The 13,195-nt window shown below is 38.5% G+C and overlaps 1 protein-coding gene across 1 annotated transcript; it reads right to left on the bottom strand.

Moving 5' to 3' along the window:
• Positions 1-12,455, bottom strand: LOC102787313 (sodium- and chloride-dependent GABA transporter 2-like). Its single transcript, XM_087847422.1, has 14 exons — positions 12,132-12,455; positions 11,890-12,024; positions 9,795-9,935; positions 9,544-9,625; positions 9,122-9,254; positions 6,646-6,780; positions 6,438-6,541; positions 6,198-6,322; positions 5,149-5,261; positions 4,923-5,057; positions 1,869-1,971; positions 1,597-1,697; positions 1,302-1,472; positions 1-327 (listed from the first exon to the last, which is right to left on the bottom strand). Exons 1-14 carry the CDS (start codon positions 12,331-12,333, stop codon positions 193-195), a joined length of 1,815 nt encoding a protein of 604 aa, XP_087703548.1. The 5' UTR covers positions 12,334-12,455; the 3' UTR covers positions 1-192.
• Between the last annotated feature and the right edge of the window lie 740 nt (positions 12,456-13,195).

The following is a 13,195-nucleotide window of genomic DNA, read 5'->3' as shown; positions in this document are numbered from 1 at the left end:
TTGAAGATATTAAAGCTTAAAGATGAAATATAATTAGATAAAGGTAAACTAAGGTAAGGTACAAATGTGAAAGCTGTAGGTAAAAATTTCAGGGCATGCTTGTTCTTTTCAAAGCACTCTTTAAGTTTCATTAGATGGATAAAAGCTCAAAGAAGCAGAGAGTAATTTACAATGTCCGTTATGTTATTGTGTTCATTGAGCGTTTTCCCCGTTGCATGATAAAGTAGCGAGGTCTGTGTGGTCTGCTGTACCATCTCTTCCTAAAGCAAGATGGAGGTTTTGATCAAACAACGGTTCGTCCACAGGCTGGCAGAGCTCTAAGAAACGCTGAGGAAAGAAAGGATAAATTGTAGATTGTAATTGTTTTGAGGATTTAAAAAAAGCCATCTTTAAATTGATTTTTGATTAACATTTTTGGAAGATATGAGGCGCAATTAAATACAATCTTGAAACTTTACAACCAATGAAAGAATTGCATTCAGTTTTCCTGTAAAAGAACAATTCAGTATTACAAAATTATAATTTGACATTTCATGAAGATGTAATAAAAACACAAAACAGGTGAAATACGTTTCATGTGCTGATAAGTATTTGCAGCAGTAGAACAGAACTGACTTAACATGAAACTCAGAGGCCACGGTCACATTATGGTGGAGTAAGGCTAAACAGAAAAAAAGAGTCCATTGTTTTCCCTGTATTAATTCTAAAAGTGTTTTCCATAATCCCATTCTTATGTAAGAGGATTTGAGATCTCCTGCTGATACTCCTGGTGAAAGGCCAGAGATTCAGTGTATGCAGTCCAAGTTGTATTTAACAATTCTTGAACAAACCCAGTTTGAGGCCTTTGTTTCTGTATAACTGCCCAGATTTAAACAAAAAAAGCACAACTACATTCAATTACGTCATTCATCCCCCAAAACTCTTTAAAAATGTTCAAACACTGAATTTAACAATGTAGGAAAATCCAAACACTTTTCTCAGACCCAGGGGCCATAATCAGCCAACCAAAGTCTCCAACTCAGACTGGACTGCTTTGGAAAATGTGAACAGGGTCATAGGTTTTGGACTTTTAACTGCATTTTCATACATTTAACAGCTTTTCCCACTGATAAAAACTATTCTATGTCTATTAATACACCAAAATAACTAAGCATAAACAATAAAAACAGTGAATGCTCAATGTATGTCATAAGTTAATGTTTTTCTTTGTCAGTGATGGTTCTTAAAAGTGAATCCCTTCCCCATCAAATATAAGCTACCTCATACTGATTCCATAATTTTTGAGAAAAAAAAAGGCTCACCTGTCGAAGAGTGCCCTTTCCCTGGATTATTTTATATAATAGAAACAGTGGAATGAGGGAGAGGGAGACTGTGGCAATGAACCAGCCCAAGATGTTGGCCCAGAGTGGATAAACATAAGTGCTACTGAACTTCAGCGGGGAATATCTGACAATGGAGAAGATAAAGGTGCCCTGTGATGAGATAAGACAAAGTGGATTATTCTTCAGTGTGAAACTGAAAAGTGTGAATACTCTGCAGTGCCAAAACTGTGGAAAGGGAAACACAAATTATACATTATTATATGACATGACTTACAAAACAGGTGAAAGGAGTGATGTAGCGCCAACAGTACTTCATGAATGGGTGTGGACGATAGCCAATCATGTTTGAGATGTTACCATAAAAACGATCAGCACCTTTAGGTAAAAGAGAGCTATTAGAAAGACCAGCCATTTATTTCAAACTAATTTATACCAAACAAGCACACGCTGGTCTTTGTCTCAATGAAAATTGTTCTGAATCTGAGCAGCGTCTTTTTTATGTCACAACACAGTCTGTAATTGGTTGGCTATTTGTCGGTGACTTACCATACACCCAGCCAATGCTCACAGACTGGCAAAAAGAGAGAAGCAGCAGAGTGGTGCCACTACAGACATGATGATCTAACAGCTGGAGCAGATACATTCCTCCCTAAAAAAACAAAAAAGGACAGAAGGAATAATACACAGTCATACAAATCCAATGCTAAAAAGAAAGTTAGGAAATAAAGCTAATCACAGACATACTCAGTCTCACTCACAACAGTTGACACAAGCATGCTTGGTCATGTCTCTTGGCATGACTTTATAATGCAATATTTTTTCCTTAGGGTTTACTGGAGCAATTTACATTTTACTAGAGTAATTAAAATTTTACTAAAGCAGTTTGATGGTTCTATACCAATTAGATGCAAACTTATAAAAATTCTGATGTTTATTCTAATTGTGGTTGCCATGGTAATACTGTAAAATTGTATATTACACCAAAAAACAGTAAGTTGTTGTAGCCCCCGTGTATGTTGCCTAATTATGTCTTTGCCATTTTGAGACTTAACCAGAGTGATCTCAGATCTGTTATCTAAAAACTTTTGCAGTGCAAAGTTCTTAAAATTAAAAGTGTTTTTCAAGAAAAGGGTAAATAGACCTTTTGCCAGAATCTTGAAATCCACCTTATCAAATGAAATCTCCGATGATCAGTGTCTTTTTCTTTCTGTTAAAATTTAGGGAATCAGAGTCATTACAGTTAGTTGATATATACACACACACATACACACACATACACACACACACGCACACACACACACACACACACACACACACACACACATATATATATATATATATATATAAACACCCAGCACGCCCCTGCGGGCGGTTTATCCTTCAAGCTCGGGTCCTCTACCAGAGGCCTGGGAGCTTGAGGTTCCTGCGCAGTATCTTAGCTGTTCCCAGGACTGCGCTCTTCTGGACAGAGATCTCCGATGTTATTCCCGGGATCTGCTGGAGCCACTCGCCTAGCTTGGGAGTCACCGCACCTAGTACTCTGATTACCACGGGGACCATCGTTACCTTCACCCTCCACATCCTCTCGAGCTCTTCTCTGAGCCCTTGGTATTTCTCCAGCTTCTCGTGTTCCTTCTTCCTGATATTGCTGTCATTCGGAACCGCTACATCGATCACTACGGCCGTCTTCTTCTGTTTGTCTACCACCACTATGTCCGGTTGGTTAGCCACCACCATTTTGTCCGTCTGTATCTGGAAGTCCCACAGGATCTTAGCTCGGTCATTCTCTACCACCCTTGGGGGCATTTCCCATTTTGACCTTGGGACTTCCAGGTTATACTCGGCACAGATGTTCCTGTACACTATGCCGGCCACTTGGTTATGGCGTTCCATGTATGCCTTGCTTGCTAGCGTCTTGCACTCTGCTGTTATGTGCTGGATTGTCTCTGGGGCATCTTTACACAGCCTGCACCTGGGGTCTTGCCTGGTGTGGTCTTGCCTCTTTTAATGTTTTTCTACATTCATTCCAGGTATGGTACTCTAATTACATTATGCTTGTGTTGGAGCTCCGTTTGGCCAGTTTAGTTGCCCTACACTTATAAAGGTTCCTTTGTAAGTGCGCATCCGCCATTAGCGTGCTGCCTGCTGTAACCCATAATTTCCTTCGGGATTAATAAACTATTCTGATTCTGATTCTAAAAGACCGGATCCTCCAGCTAAAAAACATTTTCACTTCTCCAATATTCAATATTCAATATTCTCAATATTCAACAAGAAAATTTGGGACACAGATGACTTCATCATCACTTTTCCAACCGTTCCATCTCACAATTTCAAATTGTAAATTGTAAAATTGTGAAGACTGTAAACAACTTATCATCTATGTGTACATAACATGTTGTCTGTCAACAAGACTGAATATGGACAAGGCTGATTCTTAATATTAGATGCCTGAGATCCCTAACTCTCAAACAGCACTTCATTAAAAACAGGCATGATTCTGTCATGGAAATCACTGCACTACTAGTCTCAGGATCACTTCCAGAAATCATTGTCTGCCACGTCACCCACAAATGCAGATGAAGGCAAAGAAAAAGCCTTATGTGGACACAATCCAGAAACACTGCTGTTATCTCTGGGCCAGAGCTCATTCAACATGGACATGGAGTAAAAGAACTGCTCTGTGGTCACATGAATTTACATTTTTGGAAAACACAGACACCACATGCTCCAGGCTAAAGAAGAAATTAATCATCTGGCTTGTTATGAGTGCTCAATCCAAAAGCCTGCACCTCCATGATATAACACCTTATAAAACCACCTTTTGCAGCAACTTCTTTGGTCTCTAATGTCATTGTGGAAGAATTTCAGCCCAGTCTTCCCAATGACTAATAAAAAATTCTGATTCTGAGAAACTTTAGCCCAGTCTTCCCTACAACATTGCTTTAGTTCAGTAAGGTTTGCAGCCATTTATTTATGCATAGCTCTGTTAAGGCTCCGCTGCAGCATTTCAGTCTGTTTGAGGTCTGGGCCATTGCAGCGTCTTGATTTTTTTTTTCTTTGTCAGCCATTCTGTTTTGGATTTGTTGTTGTGCTTGAAATCATTAGCCTGTTGCAAGGCCCAGTTTCAGCCAAGCTTTAGTTTCAAGTTGGTCTCACATTTGACTCTAAAATACTACGGCATGTTCTGCTCAATGACTGCAAGATGTGTGTAGCTGCATAGCAAGCCTTATTCATCATGACAGCTGCATCCACTCTACTTAGCATGGAAACTGTGGACAAATGAAACCCATGCAATCCCCCAGATACAACTCATTCATAAAGTATACACCGCTGCAGAAGTAAATACATGGATTTAACCCCACTGTTTCTTCCCTATTTTTTTAAATGTGCTCCAGTAGAGGCCACTTCCCTTGATTCTACCTGTACACTAAAACATGTAGTGTCAATAACTAAGGTTTAGTTAGCAGTTGACTACATACCTTATATAGTTCTTTCAGTCTCACTACAAATCACATTAAGAGCTATATCGGTCAAACAGTATCAAAAACTTCCTTAAAGTTTTCTTATCGTGTAGCTCTGTCTGTACTGAATGAGTACCTCAGTGACCAAGGAGAGTCCCAGCAAACAGCAGGTACAGCATACAGCCAGCAGGAGCAGCTCACGTCTATAGCCTTGATGCAGGCAAGGAAAAAGATCAACCAGTGATGTCATCACACACTCCAGACCAACAAACTGTAAGGAACCAATTGCAACACACGGTTTGTTTGTTAGTCACATAGTATTCCATTTCTTCATTCATACATACTCTAACGTTGATTAGTACCTGACTATCCAACCCAAGCAGAATGATCATGAGGAAGAAACACACCGACCACACTTGGGGCACTGGCATCATGGCTACAGCACGGGGGTAAACAATGAATGCCAACCCTGGACCTACAAACAAATAATGTAAAGACAGCGAAGATGTAAATTATAGGACACAGAATCGTTATGTGTGGATACTACAGTATATTGTCTTATTGAATTTATCTCTATTATGGTGCTAAAGAAGAGGCCAAGGGATCCATCAATTTCTTTACAAAAACATCCTTTTTTGTTGTTATTGTTTTGTCAGCCACAGCAGTTTGCCTTGTGGTCTGCATTACAATCCATTTAAAATTCCTGTTTTCGCTTGTTATTTTAGTTCAGCTGCTCAACCATGTTTCTAGCGTCATAGACTTTTATTGCCTAGCCATACTGGTGTACTAGCTGTGGAAACTAATTTGGCATTATTGTCTTACTGATTCCCTCAAAAAGAAAAAATTAAAGGTTTGATGAGCCAGATTATTACTTATATATATATATATATATATATATATATACCAAAAATGAATTAATACCAATTAATTGCCTATAATAAATATAGTTACATGCCTCAACTATTAGCCACCTTCCCAAAGGGCCTGAAAGTTGGCAATCCTGTATTATTACCTGCTGATAATAATACAGGTTTGCCAACTTTAGCCTCTGCATTCCTAGTATCCACTTGTTAGCTTTAATCAGACTCACCTTAACTAAGATGTGTTATGGAACGGCTGTGTGCAGACAGGAATAGGACCCAAGGTGCAGACACTCGGAGGCAAAACTTGTTTAAGCCAAAATATCAAAAGAGAAAAAAAATGGCAGCGCAACATATGAGCTCTGCCAGAAAGCTTTTTATCATTGAAAGAAAGAAAAGAAGAATCATAAGATCTTCCCAAAGGGTGAAAAGTTTGCTGCCATGCAGGTTTCCTGATTATTTGAACAACACCAGAAAGCCTCAAAGAAAATGTATGAAACTGCCACTCTCATGTCCAGTATATAGTTGAACTGAAGTGAGACAGTACATGCCTGATTCTGCTACTTCAGAAATATCCACTCCTTGTTCATATGTCATGAAACCCAACACAGAGAAAATGGCAAAGCCTGCCACAATGCTCGTGGCACTGTTCAGCAGACACAAGTAGAAACAGTCCCTGCAATAAAATGAATACGGTAAGTAGAAATACTTAGACACAGATGTTGCAGACGCTGACGCTCAACTTAAAAGATGATCATAATGATCTTTATGACAGTTAGTACTGGACTTACTTATAACAGTTGTTATTGTAAGTGTTATAACTCCCAAGAGAAGTGAGGAAACCAAGGCCAATGGCATAAGAGAAGAAGATTTGAGTGCCAGCATCCATCCACACCTGGAAAGGTCAAACAAAATTATCGTGTGTCTGTCTGTAGTGCATGAATGTCACTGTAAAACATCTAGCTTTTCTGGTCTCGGTTCTCTATGTGCTTTCTTTACCTGGGCATCTAACAGGCGAGAGATGTCAGGGTAGAGGTAATAAATGATCCCATCCTTTGCCCCTGGGAGGGTAACACCACGTATAAGCAAAACAAATAGCATGACATAGGGGAAGGTTGCTGTAAAGTAGGCTGCCTGAAAAAAAAATAAAGCAGAGAAAAGAGATGGTAAAGAAAGTTATAGTTTGTTTTGACCTGTCATTTCATTATTTTATTCATATTTCTTTCTTTAGTTTTACTGTATTGCACGCTTGCTTTCCTAAATCCAGCTTTGGTGTGGCACATTAGTAGCATCTTGGGTGTATTACTCTTGAAATAAACAGTTCCCACAACGTTAATCAGATCACTATAACTTCCAGTGTAATGTTTAGCTTAAACGTGAATATTACTTACCTTTTGAAAGGATAAAAATCACACCAACAGCTTTTCTATATAGCTGCTCTTCTGATATTACTAATCAGTGCTTTAAAACATGATGTAAAGCTTACTAAATACTTTACCAAAACTGTTCTTTGGAAAGTTGAAAGAAACTTCAACTAACCCCAGCCAAGTTATGCTTTGTATCGGTTTTGCACCATTCAGATCTTACAATAAGAAACCTGTCACACACTGCACAGATAATAGTGAATCTTGTCCCCATTACTCATAAATTTCATGAATAACAAGTTCAAAAACCATACACTTCCGTATCAGATTAATTCAAATGAGTTCATAGATGGTTTTCATGCAAGCATCTGGAACGTAAACTGAATAGAGAATGGAGACATAGCTGCTGCATGTTCAGCAGTGTCCTAAAAGAACATAGGAAGAGACTATTTCATTTGACTATTTGGAGACTGCGTATGTTCATTTATGTAGCCAGAAAAAGACTTCCTTCATCTTCTTCATAAAAAGGACAACAGCACATGTCACAACAAGCATTGCTAGCAACACAATTCAAGATAAATGGCATGAGATGGGTAGCTATGACAGACAATTACATCAGGCAGTAATGACACTTATAATACAGGTATACAGGAAAACTGGGAGCAGGAGACAGACCAGTGCTTGGACATATAAGTGGGTTAGGAAACAGCTGCAGATGTCACATCTGTCACATTCTATTGAGCAACTTTTATGAAAAAATGTGGATAAAGGGGTAGCAGTAGATCAAAATATGAAAACAAGTCCTGATCAAGCATGGGTATGTAAGACTGGGTAATGACACACTGACTTAATGTGCTGTGCCCTCCAGTAGCTACTGTGCTTGTGTGCCTCTATTCTAGTGTTTCTAATGCATGCATTAACTTAGAGAATTGCAGGATGTCAGTTTGCAGATGTCAGTTTGTGTCATGGGGCAATACTCACCCCATGCACCATGCAAGCTACAGCAGCCACTAGCCAAAAGTTTCAACAATCAGAAGAAACATTTTTTTTTAAATGGTTGCTTGTACCTCCTGTGTTAGTGTCTTAACAGTGCAACAGTGCAGTTATTTGCTTTATAACTATGTGAAAATGTCTTCAAAAATACATGAATGGATGGTTCTAATTGCCAATTATACAGCCGATACTGTGTAATTTGACCAGCATGAGTAAAACAGAGAATAAAACTATGCTGTTCTGATGTTGGAGTTTTACCCAAGCTAACACAATACCCATTTAGCACAGAGTTATTATAGTTTTGCATTTTCTATTTTTTTTTTTATATAGCATTTTATTTGGTTTTTAGAATGGGTTTGATGATTTCAGTTTAATCTTTATTGTTTGAAAATGTTGAAAATGTTCTGTTTGTTTCAGTATATTTTTATTTGTTTTAGTGTTAGTTTTAGTCTTTTTAAGATAGAAAGCATAGGTCAGAAACAAGATTTCAGAAAGTCAGTCTTAGACATCCAAAGTCTCAATAAACACGCACATCAAATCCTTATTATGTAGTTTGAAATTTTAAAATGAACAAATACTAAAAGTGAGTCCCTCAATATTTTATTATATTTTTTATTTCCAATTTCACAAAAAAATTTACTTTGTTTTCTTTTTTTCAAAAGCCTAGCTTTTATTTTTATTTTAGTTAACTAAGTTGCCTCATGTTAGTTTTTAGTTTAGTTTTAGTTAGCTCTAATAACCTTGGTTTAGCCTTCAAATATAAAATAACCCAATGATGTATACAAATTTTATGTGGAAATACATACATTCTGCAACCCTCTAATAAAAACTGATTTGATTTTTAATAAAGGCTCTTTTATTGCTAATTCAGACATCTTGGATTTTTGCACTGAGTCACTGTTTTTTGTTGTTTGTTTGCTGTCAACAAGCACGGTGTTCCACAAGGCTCTAGGTTAAATCCTCTGTTATTTTTTTAATGTACATTCTTTCACAAGGCCACATTATCAGGACTTTTAAAATCTTTTTAGAATGGTTTTATGATATACTATTACGAATTTTCTTGTTTGTTTTTTTAAAGGAAAAATTTTAAAAAAAAGTTCAGTTTTTAAATTACTAACCTTTCCTGTCGACTTGATACCCTTCCAAACACAAAAGTAGCAGATAATCCAGCTGAGGATGAGACAAAGGACCAGTTCCCATCGCAAGCCCCCAACTTCCTCAATACCACCAGAGACCTTTAAAACCCGACGCCTGGTCAAATGAAGGGAGTAGTGGTGTGGGTGAGAGGGAGACCGGGAGACCACAAATGAATGGCAGGTGAAAGGGAAGGACATGTGGAAATTGGGAGGGAGGAAAACTGAGTGCTAGATTGGATGACTGACAGATGACAAAAAAAAGTGTGGGAGGAAGTGGAGAGTTAAAAGAAAACATCTGAAAATGATCATAAAGAAAGGAGGAGAGAGGGAACGAGACAAGTAAGGGAGGGGAGTGAAAAAGGGGGAAAAAGCATTCTGTTTAACTTGTGTGAGTATATGCTTACTGCCAGAACTCCACAACAGGAAGAGTAGTGTTCAGTCTGGACGTCATACTCAGATTCAGATGGCTTAAGTTCAAGCACGAGTCTGGAATAGGGAAATAAAACATAAGCAAAGTAAAAATGCCCATTTACAGTGTCAAAGGTGTTGCCTTCAAATTATATCTCATATATTCTATATTCAAAACTATTACAGCACACAACAAGCAATGCATACAATAGTCACTGCTTTTTAGAATATACCAGTACTGTAGTACCTGTGTTCCAGTAGTGTCCACATGTGGCCCAAGGTAAATCCCCACTGAAAGACTGGAACAGGTAAAAGAACGCCCATGCCAGGATTATAATATAAGATGTTGCACTGAATGCGATGATTAAGTGACTGGCATAGCCCATGCCTAAAATGAACAAACAAATAAATAAAATTGGTAATGGCCAATTATTGAAACTGTTCTGTTCTTGCACAGCACCTAAAGTCTGAGAGCTAAAAGGTGTTGCAGCAGACGTAAGCTATATACAAGTGTAATGTCAGTCGAAACACTGTGTAAACACTTTCTCTTTGCAGAGGTTTACTGTATATAAATAAGGTCGTTGTGCGATGAAGCAGGGACATAAATGGAATGTAACCAACATATTTATGAAATGCATTCATGTGGTTCTTACACTTAACAATCATGCTTGTAGTAATCTTTTACATGAGCATAAATAATTTATCATTCTTCCTCTTCCAGTAGCAGTGATTACTTTCTTACTGGAAGTGTAAACAACTTCCCCTCTGGCACCTTGCCTCAACACTGTTTGTTGTTGGACCGAGACCATTTTTGGACACGGAGGAGGTCTCAGCGGTGTTTCTAGGGCAGGGGTCGGCAACCTGCGGCTCTTTTGTCCTTATACTGCGGCTCCGGGTGGTTTGGGAAAAAAAAGAGAAGTATTTAGCTGAAGTGTATTTTATTTGTGTTTAGTTCTTTTTTTAACTTGTAGTTCTAAATTGGAAGATTATTGTGATTTTGAAATATAAAAATAAAATTATATCTTATTATTTTTTCACCGCTCAAAATAAGCGGCACACTCGCGGAAGCCGGTGTACCCGCCGAAACGCCGTGCATTTATCGAGACTTTCGACCCCAGGTAGGCCAGTTATGGATCCTCGGATCCACATTATGTCAGCAGCTCCACCATGACCTATGTTAAAACAAACACCGCTCACGCCTCACAGATGACAGTTTACAGTCCTGCGTAAAGATGAAAGCCCCGAATTCCAGATGCTGTGCGCAGAGGTTCGGGACGATAAGTCTTATTGTAAACATATCAAGGCAGACCCGACGATGTTTGCATGAACACGCTTTTCAGCATCTCTTTATTGACCGCTTTTCACACACGGTTGCTGTACGCATACAGCCGGCTGTAGCTTTTCAGCTCACAGCCCGACAACACAACAGCAGAGAGAGCACAGACTTTAAGGTGGCGAGGCGTGATTGCGGGTGCCGCTAAGGTGCGTCCGCCTCCCCTGCAGCGGCGCTGCAGACCACGCCCCGCCACACACATTAACCAGGTAAAATACATATTTAGGCAGAATTTTGCAAATATCTATATTTTAGCAGCATAGTGCTTTTTTCCAATTACTTTTTAAAAGTCAGGTCAAGGCTCTAAAAGCCCAAAGGCGATATGAGGGTGGCGGCTCACAACAGTTTTTGTTTGCTACATGGATCATTTTAGTTCAGCTGGGTGTCTTTCCTTTTGTTATATTTTTTTAAGAGTTCAAAATGTGTTAATTACATAAATAAAAAATTTTCTCTGTAGCACTCCATGGAGTTCATAAGCAACACACCTTAGTTGCTCTGTGGATTCTTTTAAAAAGCAGTTAAAAACTTTTCTGTTCAAATAAGCCTTTTGTTGATCTACGTATTTTATATTCTTTACATTATTTACATTTGATCTTTTACATTGTGTATAATGTCTATTAATTGTATTGTTTATTTTAATATTTGTGTACAGCGCTTTGTGACTGCCTGTCTGTGAAAAGCGCTTAATAAATAAACTTTACTTACTTACTTTAGTTGTTCACACAAAGCATAAAGGTAAAAAAAAAACAACAACAATATATGCAGTGTTATCTTCATTTTAGATTTCAAAAAGTATTTGCGGCTCCCAGTGTTTTCTTTTGCATGGAAACCGGGTCCAAGTGGCTCTTTGGGTGTTAAAAGTTGCAGACCCCTGTTCTAGGGGAATAATCGAGCACGCATAAAAATAGACTAGGATACAAGCCCGTTGATAAATATAAGGACTCACTGAATATGTATAAATTATGACTGACATTTCGGAGAAAAGTTTGGAGAAGTTTATTTTAATTACCTTGAAAGAGCGGACAAATCCTTCTCCAGCAAGTAATTCCCCCCTGGCTAGTGTACTGTCCCAAGGCAGTCTCGAGGAAAAAGAGGGGGATCCCGCACGTGAATATGAACAAGATGTATGGGATGAAAAACACACCTGTAAGAAAGGCGGAATTTTTCGTTCTAACGCACGGAGGAAAAAAATACTGGTGGACAAAATGTGCCTGACGACTAAGAGCGTTTCTTTACGTTTCTTTCACCCACCTCCTCCGTTTCTGTAGCACAAGTAGGGGAACCTCCACACATTCCCGGGTCCAATGATCGCACCCATCACAGTCAATATGAACTCGGCTTTGGTTCCCCAGTGCCCCCTTCCTTCCACCTCTTCAGCGTTCTCTGGGTGACTGTTTGGCACACAAGCTGTGGAGGTGCCATTCTTGCCGTTTGTGGTCATCTGTTCCCCCATTTAAATGGTTTACTTGGTGCCAGATTTCCTTTGTTTCTGTGTAAAGTTCCCCGCGCACTGGACTAAAACTCACACGGGGTTGATCACACGAATATGAAGCTAAAGATGCCACTGATACGCTGGTCCTGTTACTGTGACTTGTGTTGGCTGAGAGGGGTACTCGCCTACTTAACCTGCAGAGAAATGTGTGTTTTCTGGGGTGCAGGGGGAAAGAGTGATGAAGTGAAGCTTGTGATGAGGTCTACTGCTCCGCCTTAATTCATCCGACACCGACAGCAAAACAAAGCCTGGGGTACTGAACATTTCAACATATTATTCATCCTCCTGAGAACAAAGGAAAAAATAATCTTCTCAATTAAACCTTTTCTTTTGTTATTTCCTTCCTCTTTGGAGCTAAAAGACACAAAATCAGATACCAATGGAAATCCCGGTATTTCCTCTATTAAGTATGTATGGACTTATAGGGTAGCTCAAATAAGTCGAAAGATAAAGACAAAAAAACAAATGTCCATTACAGAGGATATAAATGAATAGATTGGTTCTCATGAGGTTATTTATTTATTTATTATTTTATATAGCCTCATATATCTTAACTCATAGTACGGTAAACAAATAAATGCAGAAAAAACAACAGTTTTTTTACGCTTTACTTGGATCTTGAACTCAGAGAAGACATTTAAAACTGTTTTGACTCAAAAAAAATGTCAAAAATTGATTCAGTCAGCTGAAGAGTCTAGCGATATTTATCATATTAATTTAGTTTAGCATTAAATGTCTTGTTTTTCTGTATAAGAAAATTGACGTCCAGCCTAACGGACCTAAGAATTGTGCATAACAGGCAATCACGCACAATTCTTAGATC

Source organism: Neolamprologus brichardi, chromosome 10 (genome assembly GCF_056152115.1).
Source record: "Neolamprologus brichardi isolate AB-2024 chromosome 10, ASM5615211v1, whole genome shotgun sequence".
NCBI lineage: Eukaryota > Metazoa > Chordata > Actinopteri > Cichliformes > Cichlidae > Neolamprologus > Neolamprologus brichardi.
This window is presented reverse-complemented; position numbering and strand designations above follow the sequence as displayed.

Bases quoted from the DNA above. Each gene is read 5' to 3' on its own strand.
- LOC102787313 (XM_087847422.1), bottom strand. From the start codon at position 12,333: ATGGGGGAACAGATGACCACAAACGGCAAGAATGGCACCTCCACAGCT. The intron at 1,972-4,922 runs GTACTCATTCAG...TTGTTTTTTTAG, and splicing joins GACTCTCCTTGGTCACTGAG to GGAGGAATGTATCTGCTCCA. The intron at 328-1,301 runs GTGAGCCTTTTT...TTCTTTCCTCAG, and splicing joins GAAAGGGCACTCTTCGACAG to CGTTTCTTAGAGCTCTGCCA.